The following is a 12633-nucleotide window of genomic DNA, read 5'->3' as shown; positions in this document are numbered from 1 at the left end:
GATTCCTTTATAATGAATATGTACAATTGAAAGAGAGACTATAGGGAGAGGTCTAGGACATAGTGTACTGTAGGTTCGGTAACATCTCTTTCAACAAACAACAGCGCTGCGGGCGGTAACACACACGTATGCACACGCACGCACACACAACCCAGCAGAAAGAGAGGCCTGCTGTAAGTGAAACTAGGGCAGAAAGTCGACTGTTGGGCAGGGGCCAAGAACAGCAGAGACAGAGACACTATTATCAGCTAATGTGGTGGACTGGGTTAGAGAACATTTACATAGTTTCAACCTTGCCTCCTGACAACACACACACACACACACACACACACACACACACACACACACACACACACACACACACACACACACACACACACACACACACACACACACACACACACACACACACACACACACACACACACACACACACACACACACACACACACACACACACACACACACACACTTCACAGGAACACTAAAGCCAGGGTATGTAATAAGAGAGAAATGAGAGAGAGAGAGATAAGGAAAATAAAATATAAGTACCTCCACGACACTCACTGTCAGCTGGTTTCACTTGGATGGGACGAGTCATCTGCAGAGAGAGAGAGAGAGAGAGAGAGAGAGAGAGAGAGAGAGAGAGAGAGAGAGAGAGAGAGAGAGAGAGAGAGAGAGAGAGAGAGAGAGAGAGAGAGGGCAGAGTGATATGGTTAATCTCATGTATTATTATCATTATATTTTGTAACTTTATTTCACTGGGCAAGTCATTTAAGAACAAATTCTTATTTACAATGACAGCCTTTGTCTGTGGAGATAGCATCCTTTCTGTCTTTTTCTCTCTTTCATTCATCTCTCCATTCCTCCACTAGATTGATAAGGACCAACCACCACCTCGCTATAAACCTTCCCCAAACGTGTCTCAGATTCATAGACTTGGAACTGAGCATGGAGAAAATGTTGACGTAGTAAAACGAAGGAGGACCCCGGGCCATGAAGGTTTCCCTGCAGAGCACGTCGGGTTGGTTCTTTCACACTGCTAAATCACACATAACCATGTTATTCTTCCTAGTTATAGTCACATGGAGTCAAGTAGGGTTAAGTGGATTGTACATCCTTATACAGAATACTGTCAGGTTCCTGAGAGAACTGGTAGTGTGAGGAGAGAACCCTGTCTGCTGACCGAGAGAGAGGGAGAGAGAGAGAGAGAGAGAGAGAGAGAGAGAGAGAGAGAGAGTGTGTGAGAGAGCGAGAGAGAGAGAGAGTGTGAGAGTGAGAGAGAGAGAGAGAGAGAGGAGAGAGAGGGAGAGAGAGGGAGAGCGAGTGACAGAGAGAGTGTGTGTGAGAGAGAGAGAGAGAGTGAGAGAGAGAGAGAGAGAGAGAGAGAGAGAGAGAGAGAGAGAGAGAGAGAGAGAGAGAGAGAGAGAGAGAGAGAGAGAGAGAGAAAGAGGGAGTGAGAGTGTGAGAGAGTGTGAGAGAGAGAGTGTGAGAGAGAGAGAGAGAGAGAGAGAGAGAGAGAGAGAGAGAGAGAGAGAGAGAGAGAGAGTGGGTGTGTGTTTCTCTGTGTCTGTGTGTGGGAGTGATCTTGTGTGTGCATGAAAAATCACTTGTGCGCATGTCTGTGTGTGTGTTGGCATGAATATGACACGGCTGTCACAAGAGATTCCACAGTCAGGCATCTCTGCCATAAGAATATGCCAAGCCGTGATATGCAGTGAAAGCTCCGAACTGAGGAAAAAGTAGAGCCTTATATAATCGGTTTTATTTTTTGCCTGATTCCTTACATTTTTCCCCCCTAATTCCATTTTCTTCGTTTTTGTTGTTCCAGGTTTCAGTTTTTCCCATTTTTTTTTTTTTTTTTGGGGGTTCCCTCTCAGAATCACACTTTATTGTCATAACATAAGCATCATTGCTAACGGCTACACAAAGTGGTATACAAACACGCACACAGACAGGGACATTCCTGTGAATCACTGATGCATTTTGTTAATGTTTAATGATAATCTTGGGCAGATTACTGAATTTTCGAATAAATACATTTGGTTGATTTCCTGCTAAATTCATTACATTTTTGAATATTGTTCAATTCCGTTTTAATGTCTGGATTCCGTGATTCCGTCCATGTTCTCTGCAACACCGATCTACTTTTATAGCCTTGCTACTGTATATAGCCTGTCTTTTTACTGTTGTTTTATCTCTTTACCTACCTATTGTTCACCTAAAACCTTTTTTGCACTATTGGTTAGAGCCTGTAACTAAGCATTTCACTGTACACCTGTTGTATTCGGCACACATGACAAATAAACTTTGATTTGATTTGACTACCACGCCACCCTTCTATAACACAGCACACTACCACTCCACCCTTCTATAACACAGCATACTACCACTCCACCCTTCCATAACACAACACAACACAACACACTACCACTCCTACCTTCAATAACACAGCACACTACCACTCCACCCTTCCATAACACAGCATACTAGCCCTCCACCCTTCCATAACACAGCACACTACCCCTCCACCCTTCCATAACACAGCTCACTACCCCTCCACCCTTTCATAACACAGCTCACTACCCCTCCACCCTTTCATAACACAGCTCACTACCCCTCCATAACCCTTCTATAACACAGCTCACTACCACTCCACCCTTCCATAACACAGCACACTACCACATCCTACCTTCAATAACACAGCACACTACCACTCCACCCTTCCATAACACAGCATACTAGCCCTCCACCCTTCCATAACACAGCACACTACCCCTCCACCCTTCCATAACACAGCTCACTACCCCTCCACCCTTTCATAACACAGCTCACTACCCCTCCACCCTTTCATAACACAGCTCACTACCCCTCCACCCTTCTATAACACAGCTCACTACCACTCCACCCTTCCATAACACAGCACACTACCACTCCTACCTTCTATAACACAGCACACTACCACTCCACCCTTCCATAACACAGCATACTACCACTCCACCCTTCCATAACACAGCATACTACCCCTCCACCCTTCCATAACACAGCTCACTACCCCTCCACCCTTTCATAACACAGCTCACTACCCCTCCACCCTTTCATAACACAGCTCACTACCCCTCCACCCTTTCATAACACAGCTCACTACCCCTCCACCCTTTCATAACACAGCTCACTACCCCTCCACCCTTCCATAACACAGCTCACTACCCCTCCACCCTTCCATAACACAGCTCACTACCCCTCCACCCTTTCATAACACAGCTCACTACCCCTCCACCCTTCCATAACACAGCTCACTACCCCTCCACCCTTCCATAACACAGCTCACTACCCCTCCACCCTTTCATAACACAGCTCACTACCCCTCCACCCTTCCATAACACAGCTCACTACCCCTCCACCCTTCCATAACACAGCTCACTACCCCTCCACCCTTTCATAACACAGCTCACTACCCCTCCACCCTTCTATAACACAGCTCACTACCCCTCCACCCTTTCATAACACAGCTCACTACCCCTCCACCCTTTCATAACACAGCTCACTACCCCTCCACCCTTTCATAACACAGCTCACTACCCCTCCACCCTTTCATAACACAGCTCACTACCCCTCCACCCTTTCATAACACAGCTCACTACCCCTCCACCCTTACATAACACACCTCACTACCCTCCACCCTTTCATAACACAGCTCACTACCCTCCACCCTTCCATAACACAGCTCACTACCCCTCCACCCTTTCATAACACAGCTCACTACCCCTCCACCCTTTCATAACACAGCTCACTACCCCTCCACCCTTTCATAACACAGCTCACTACCCCTCCACCCTTTCATAACACAGCTCACTACCCCTCCACTAGAGCCATATAAAATCAGTTATATTTTTTGCCTGATTCCGTTTACTCTTTCCCCAAATTCCCTTTTCTCTATTTTGTTAATCCAGGTTTCAGTTTTCATTTCTGTTTCAGTCGTTCGCCCTCAAAATCACACTTTAGTACTAGGAAAACAACAACATTTGATCATAATCATGCTTAAATCACATCAGGAGACAACTTTTGAGGACTGGGAAAAAAAACAGGAAATGTAGATTTTTGGGTGTGGACCAGCCAGAGACCGTTGTTTGGTTAGCTATGCTTCTGTAGCGCTCATGTGGTTGCAGAGTTTGCAAAACAAATTACCGCTGGATTGATGCAAATAATCATGATATCATTCTGCCAGGTCAAATGAATGCAAGTTCAATACTTTTAGTTGATTTCCTACTAAGTTCAATAAAAACAAAATTAATTCTGTCTTAATGTCTGGATTCAGTGATTCCGACCGGGATTTTATACAGCCCTACAAATGGAAACAGTGGTTGTAAAACCGTACATACAGACACCACAAGAGTTTGGTGGCACCTTCATTGGTGAGGACGGGCTCGTGGTAATGGCTAGAGTGTTATAGGTGGAATGATATCAAATGCATCAAACACATTCCATTTACCCCGTTCCAGCCATTATTATGAGCCGTCCTCCCCTCGGCAGCCTCGACTGGTCGACACACACGCACCACACACATTACACCGTACAGACACACAGCACAGCCCTTAGATACCAACGGGCCTCAGGTTACGACACACACATGAACATACACACGAACACACACATGAACGCACATACACACACTTTGTATTGTCTTCTATGTGTTGACTCCCAAAAAGGGTAACTAAAACCAATGGGGAACCCATGCACGTAAAGAAACCTGGAATTGAACATATTTCTGCATCTCAGGCTGCATGTATTAGCAGTTTGTTTAACTGTGAGCAGCCTGTTGCAAACACAGTTGTTGTGAGGCTGATCTAAAGCCCTCTGGGGTCTTAATACTTCTGGTTTAACTTTGTTAAATAATAGATGTGGGCTGACTCTTCCACCGAAGGTTCTGCTGCTGCCGGACTTCGGGGAGTGTTCTCCTAGCGAGATAAAACGCTCTCACAGAAAAATATAGAGCACATTAATACACAGGCTTTCTGAGAAAGACTAAACATGCCTGTGTGTAAGTGTGTCCTACTATGACGTCTTCATGTGTTCTTGGCAGGCACCTCTCTCTACTAGGAAACATGGACGAGATGAATAATGTGTTTGTTGCATCTCAGCAAAGCACTGTAGCAATTAAAACCAACGAAGACAGGCAGTGTAGACCGACATATACTGCAGTTGGACATGGTCAGAGGGAGAAAGAAGGATGAGAAAGAGAGGCATAGGGGAGTGACTGTGAGATAATGAGAGACTCAGCAGTGACAGAGAAGGTCATGGTCATCAACCTGAGGAACGCACGCACACACACACGCACGCACGCACGCACGCACGCACGCACGCACGCACGCACGCACGCACGCACGCACGCACACACACACACACACACACACACACACACACACACACACACACACACACACACACACACACACACACACACACACACACACAAACACACACACACGGCATATCCCTGTGTCATCACCTGTGTCTCTTGAGAATGATTCCGTCACAGTGAGGATCACCATGTGGAACAACACTATCTAATCGGTTTCTGTGCACTGGGTTAATGAGAGCACAAGTCGCAAGGGGAGCGTAAACCACAATGGTACCGCTCATGGGGCTCTACTATAGCCTAGTGGCCTGGCTCAGGTTGTGAATCCATAAAGGTGAGGCAGAAATGTCACGGCCAAGCGCATAATAGATTGTGAACAATGTATCAACAATACACAAGCATTCGCTAAGACACAGACATAGAATTTCTGGTGGCACATTGTTCAAAGGAATCTGTGTGTACTGCATGTGTGTTTGTGTGTCTGTGCATGCGCGTGTGTTAATCTTCATTTCAAAAACTTATCCGCTGTTTTGAGAAGGCTATTTGAAATGATACCTCCCCTAGTCTATCTATGCCATAAAATAAAAATCTATTTAAAAAAAACTTCCCCACGCCTTTTCATTGGCTAAACATGGACGTCAATCGTCACACTAAACACTTGTTTTAATGGCAGTCTGTCTGTCTAACCTACACCCTACCAAATCTATTATTAAGCCTAATTAATTTTGCATTACAACATCGCAGATGAATAATAGATCAGAAGTGAGGGATAAGAGAGAGAGGGGAGGGGGAGAGGGAGAGACATGCAGAGAGACATGCAGCTGCACAGTGCAAGCAGCCAATTATTTCTGATGAAGCTGTCACTCCTCCAGTAAAAGGAGAGAAGGGTGAGAAAGAAAGAGAGGGATGTGAGAGGAAGGGAAACGGCAATTAGAGACGAGTGAAAACCTCCTCTGCGCACACACACACACACACGCGCGCACACGCACACACACACACACACACACACACGAAAGAGAGATCTAGGATTCAAAAGAAAGAGTGGGGTGAGAAATAACTAGATGAACCATTAGAGGGAGGGAGAGAGACTGTGAGAAAGAGAACGAGAGAGAGAGAGAGAGAGACAGGGAGAGAAAGATTTAGTAAGACAGAAAGAGAGAGGAAGAGACAGAGTGAGAGATAGGGGAAAGAGAGAGTGACAGGGGGAGAGGAGAGTGGCATTAATATGGGTTAGCGGGCATGAGAAGAGCAAGCTGTTATTTTCCATTTCACACTGCTTTGGGGGGTTGGCCCTGTTATAGTATTTTATTCGACACATTCGAACTTCCCATCTTGTATGTCGGCTATGTGTCTGAAACTCAGTGAGTGAGTGAGTCTGTGGATCCCAAACCACCATATAGTCATAGTTAAACATTTCATTTGGGGGATGTTATATCTGTTACATGTGTCACGTCTCGAAATCGGACATGCACGTGAATGTAACAAGGCACACCTCCATTCTTGTGTATAAAATGGAGCAAACTCCTAACATATCGCAGTGCGTGTCGGGATAGCACTTCGCCCTAAAGCCTGATGCCTTGCTGGCTCAGTCGAAGTGGCTATCTGAGGGTCTAATGAGCCCCAACACCCTCAATAATTTTCACTCCCTGTGCTTTGGGACACTTGTGCAACTGGCAGAGGCGTGTGTGAAGGCAAACGGAGGGCCGAAGGGCAAGGGGAAGAGGTGAATAAGGATTCAGTCACAGAGTGCGCTGTCTCTCTGTGTCCTTCCTTTGCTTCTCCACCCCCCTCTCCCTCCTTCGCTCTCTCTCACTATGGATCGATTTCAGTGTATTTGAATTCTTTCATTTATAATTTGTATTAGGATAGAGAATTTGAACATTATATTTTTTAAATTTTGTAATGCAAAATTTGTATCACTTAATTCATGAATAAAAACTTGTATTTCATAATATGAAACTGAATTGAATGCATATTACATTCAGTTTTAAAATTTGAATTGAATTTAAAATTCAATACTTGTATATTCAGTTTCAATATGGTATATATTGCAATCATTGTCTGTGTATCAAGATTACAAACCATAATTTCAAGTTCATCAAAGTTTCATATACTGTATTCAACTTCTCAGATGCATTCAGATTCAGTTTTCAAATTAATTTCTCCAAATTGAAATTCAAAACCAGAGAAAAAAAATGAAAAAAATCTTGAGAACAGAGAGAATCAAACTCTCTAAACAGAAGCTTATGGCGGTTTCTGAATCCAATGTGGCATGCTGAATATATTTTCCCATTTAAGTGCAACAGAGGTGGTTTAGTGATCCATGCATGTGATGAGCAACCTTGCCTGAGACCTAAAGACGTGTTAGTTTGACTGTTGGGGTTCTAACCCAGGTCTCCTGTGTGCCAGACAATGCAACTTTTCAGGTCTCAGACAAGTTACTCGTCACGCGAGCGTGGTCACCAAACGACTTGTGTTACACTTTACCCCCATTTGACCTCCTTGAAAATATTTATCCAAGTCAGAGGACCAATGCCTAGGCTTTAGTTCAGCTAGCTAACATAGGGGCGGAAGGTAGACTAGCGGTTAAGAGCGTTGGACCAGTAATTGAAAGGTCGCTGGTTCGACTCACCGACGAGGTGAGAAATCTGTTTTTGCGTCCTTGAGCAAGGCACTTAACCCTAGCTGATCTGGATAATAATGTCTGCTAAATGACAACTTTAAAAAAAAATTTAGTCAGTCACGTTACCCTTATAATGACTACCCTTGCCAGTGTTTAGATACTGACTGTTTCTTGGAATTGATGGCTTTTACAGTTGTGGCTAGATGGAGTACAGCTACAGACAGAAGTGACTTTACGTAGCAGGTTAGCAGAACTAAACCAGCAGGTTAGACGAAATGAAGGTAAGCAGGTTAAGATAACTAACACATCAGGTTAGGAGAATTAACATAGCAGGCTAGGAGAATTATGTTAAGGTTAGGAAAAGGGTCAGGCTTAGCTGAAATGCCGTCCCTGACGTGACAACTACATGGAGCTATAATCCATCCAGCCACAACCGCACTGTAGAAGCCATCAGTCCAGAGGAACCATCGGTATCACAACACCTGGACACTTGAAACAAACCCGTTTACCGTAAAACTAAGACCTGTCCAAGGAACAGATCTTCAGGTTCCTCATCACATAAGCATGGCTCACCGAACCACGCTCTTCTGATGAGTAAACCTTGCAGGAGCTTGAAGACTTGTATTAGTGTAGCGGATGGGGATGGTGTAAAACTCACTCCTCAGCCTGATGTGTCGCCCCGCAATTGCAGAAGGCCTTTTTTAATAGCACGAGGGGTCGGAATGCTTCAGGAGTGTTGGTCACGTGTGTTTTTGGAGGGAGAAATCCCGAGTTCTAGTCTCCAAATGAGCTGAATCGGGGGGAAGCGGTACTCGCTAAGCGGGCAGCGTGACATCCTTTGCAACGGTGCCACTGGACTGAGATCTGACGTTGCGCTTGTTCAATCACTGGGGTCGCTGTGAAGTGAGTTTGGGGGTGACATCGTGTCGTCCTTTACCTGAACTTATCCCTATGCTTTGTCTAAGTAGGCTAACACAGTCTTGCGACATGCAGGAGACCTGGTTCAAACCTTATAGAGGCCAAATTCCTTTTGTTTTTTTTGTGACACCCCCATCTAACATGTCCTGCCTGGCCTGTGAAATATTAGGGGAACCGAAGACAAGTCCATGTTGCAGAGAGACTTAGCTTTCTTGAATAATAACTTATACCCAACATGGTTCAAATGCTAGAGCCAAATAGGAAGAAAATATATTCAACATGCCACATTGGCTTTAGAAACTGCTAGACGCTTCTGTTTACCACAGTGAGTGTTTGATTCTATCTGTTCTCCTCTACTTTACCTGGCTGGCAATGTACCACCATCTGATGTTGTCTCCGGTTTTGAATCTGAATTTAGAGAACTGAAATTGAAAACTGAATCTGAATTCATATGAGAAGTTGAATATCCAAAACTTTGGATTTGGTCAACTTGAAATTAAGGTTTTTAAACGTGATACACAGACATGAATGCAATATCTACCATATTGAAAATGAATATATAAATGTTGACTTTGAATATTTAATTAAATTGATATTGAATTGTTAAACTGAATGTAATATCAATTCAACACAGTTTCAAAACATGAAATACAAGTTCAATTTATGAATTAAGTAGTTCAATATGTGCATTACACATTTTAAAATATTAAATACAAATTCTAGATCCTAATGCAAATTCAACATTTTGGAATTCAAATGCAATTTCTATTGGCTCTGAAATCGCTCCATAGTCTCCAAACACACACACTCTCTCTCTCCCTCTCTTTGTATGTGTAGTGGGCTGGAAAGAAGAGGAGCAGAATTCGATTATTTTATGTAACGGAATGCTGCTCTCTACACTGCTGCCACTTGGCATTGACCTACAATGAATCTAGACAAACAAACAAACACACACACACGCACACGCACACACACATACACATACAAACACACACACACACACAAACGCGCACACCCATATCCCTCCTTTTCATCTCACTCCCTCTCTCTTTCCTTTCTGCCTCTCCCTTCAGATCGTTCTTTCTCATCTGCTTTCTCTCTCTTTCTGTCTCTATCTGCCTCACTCTTCAGTGTCCCTTCTCTCGCGTTCTATCTCTCTCTCTCTCTCTCTCTCTCTCTCTCTCTCTCTCTCTCTTCTCTCTCTCTCTCTCTCTCTCTCTCTCTCTCTCTCTCTGCCATTCCTGCCCCTGCTATTCCTGCTCATGCATGGCTCACAGAGTGAACAGTCTCAAGCTATCTACATGGCTCTGTTTACTGCTGTTTAATATATAATAATAATATAATAATAATAATATATGCCATTTAGCTGACGCTTTTATCCACAGCGACTTACAGTCATGTGTGCATACATTCTACGTATGGGTGGTCCCGGGAATCGAACCCACTACCCTGGCGTTACAAGCGCCATGCTCTACCAACTGAGCCACAGAAGTACCTTCTCTTTCTCTCTTTCACTCCCCCCTCTCCCTCACTCCTTTCTGTCTCTCTCTCACTCTCCTCTCTCTCATTCTCCCCAATCCTAAAGGAATTGGCAACTCTTCCCCAGATGTCTTTGGGAAAAAGCTTTTATCCCATCTTTCATTCTGTACAAAACCCTGGCAGTATGTAGGCGGCGGAGTACTCACCCCAGGTAGGGTTTTCTGCTCATGCAATGCATTCTGGGCTTTGATGGCAGAATCCCGGGCACAGTAGGTGAGAAACGCACAACCTGTCAATCAAAACAGATCAACACTTTTTAATTTAATTTAATTTAACCTTTATTTAACTATGCACCCTTGCTTTCAAATGCTCTCTCTCTGTCTCTGTCTCTCACACACACACACACACACACACACACACACACACATGCTTGCTCACTCGCACACACTGGTATACACACACACACACACACGCACGCGCACACACACACACACACACACACACACACACACACACACACACACACACACACACACACACACACACACACACACACACACACACACACACACATGCTTGCTCACTCGCACACACTGGTATACACACACACACACACACGCACGCGCACACACACACACGAAGGACACATAGCCTAATCCTGTTGATCATGTATGTAGAGCTTGCCAATGTGATGCAAAGACATGAGCGTTGATAAAAAATACAGAACATTTCGACAATAAACATTGAGATCCTTTTGATTTTTTGCCAGATATTCTAAATGTTTGTTTGCATCACGACACACTAGGATGGCGAGAGTATAAACTGTAGACTTTGCGCGCACCTGGCGCAAAGCGGTTAAGATAGGTGTGTAATAATTAGGACAAGAAAAAAAGAGTTGGGATGCTAGAGTAGCCCTTATAGCAAAGAAAAATGTACATGATATTTACTGAATATCCCACAAGTCACATGGGGTTTTTAGTAGGAGCCTACAAGGTACCTAGGCTAACACACTACTGCTAGAACAGACATCACAAGAGAGAATAGATGATGAGAGACACTATCTATCACAAAAAAGGTACAAACATGGAATGACTATTGCGTTTCATACAGATCATAATTACAGTAATTACAATGTAACGACCAACTGTAGCCTAAGAGGAGGCGCAGACCCGACATAAAACGCTACCTTTATGCATGCCTGTGTATCGGTCCTTCAGAACAGACAGTTCGTGGATTTTCCCAAACTGTTCAAAGAGAGGTTTGAGGTCTTTTTCCTCGAGGTTCCGCGGAATCTGTCCAATGAAGAGCTTGATGGCGTCCTGGTCTTTCATGGCGCCGCAGTCCGTGTGCATGCAGACAGTTTCTGGTCCGTTCATGGGTTTCGGAACCGGGATGTGCGCGAGCTGATTCTGATGAGGGATAAGTAGGAGCGGCTGCTGTAGAAGCAGGTTGACGGGGGCGGGATGAGTCGGCTGGGGATGGTGCTGCTGCTGATCCCTTCTGCTTTCACTTTGCGTAAATCTGGCCATGCTGAGCGGGGAGCAGGTTGGAGGAGAGTGACAACACACACACTGAGACACACACACACTAGTACTGAGATGGAGAGAGGATGCACTCAGATGGAAACGACACGGACTTGAAGATAATCGTTGGTTCTTGAGCGACACCTCCAGGAGATGATGATTTACTGACTCAAGGATAGATATACACTACATGACCAAATGTTTGTGGGCACCTGCTCGTAGAACATCTCATTACAAAATCATGGGCATTACTAGGGAGTTGGTCCCCCTTTGCTGCTATAACAGCATCCACTCCTCTGGGGAGGTTTTCCACTAGATGTTGGAACATTGCTGATGGGACTTGCTTCCATTCAGCCACAAGAGCATTAGTGAAGTTGGACACTGATGTTGGGTGATTAGGCCTGGCTCACAGTCGACATTCCAGTTCATCCCAAAGTTGTTAGATGGGGTTGAGGTCAGGGCTCTGTGCAGGCCAGTCAAGTTCTTCCACACCAGTCTCGACAACCATTTCTGTATGGACCGCGCCACTCGCGAGCCCAGGATTGTCATGCTGAAACAGGAAAGGGCCTTCCCCAAACTGCCACAAAGTTGGAAGCCCAGAATCATCTACAAAGTCATTGAATACTGTAGCATTCAAATTTCCCTTCACTGGAACTAAGGGGCCTAGCCTATACCATGAAAAACAGCCGCAGACAACTATTCCCCCTCCAGCTAATTTTACAGTTGGCGCT

The 12633-nt window shown here is 44.7% G+C and overlaps 1 protein-coding gene across 3 annotated transcripts in view; it reads right to left on the bottom strand.

The window, feature by feature from the left end:
- Positions 1–11961, bottom strand: part of LOC118395072 (CUGBP Elav-like family member 5) — a 50895-nt gene extending 38934 nt beyond the window's left edge. For all 3 annotated transcript variants that reach the window (XM_052464241.1, XM_052464240.1, XM_052464242.1), the window contains exons 1-3: positions 11566–11961; positions 10586–10668; positions 553–601 (exon numbers count right to left, since the gene is read on the bottom strand). In XM_052464241.1, the coding sequence (XP_052320201.1) occupies positions 553–601; positions 10586–10668; positions 11566–11908 (475 nt within the window). In that variant the 5' untranslated portion in view covers positions 11909–11961. The remainder of the gene's footprint in view (positions 1–552; positions 602–10585; positions 10669–11565) is intronic.
- Positions 11962–12633: the final 672 nt, after the last annotated feature.

The sequence above is a fragment of the Oncorhynchus keta genome, chromosome 15 (genome assembly GCF_023373465.1).
Source record: "Oncorhynchus keta strain PuntledgeMale-10-30-2019 chromosome 15, Oket_V2, whole genome shotgun sequence".
In the NCBI taxonomy this organism is placed as follows: Eukaryota; Metazoa; Chordata; class Actinopteri; order Salmoniformes; family Salmonidae; genus Oncorhynchus; species Oncorhynchus keta.
This window is presented reverse-complemented; position numbering and strand designations above follow the sequence as displayed.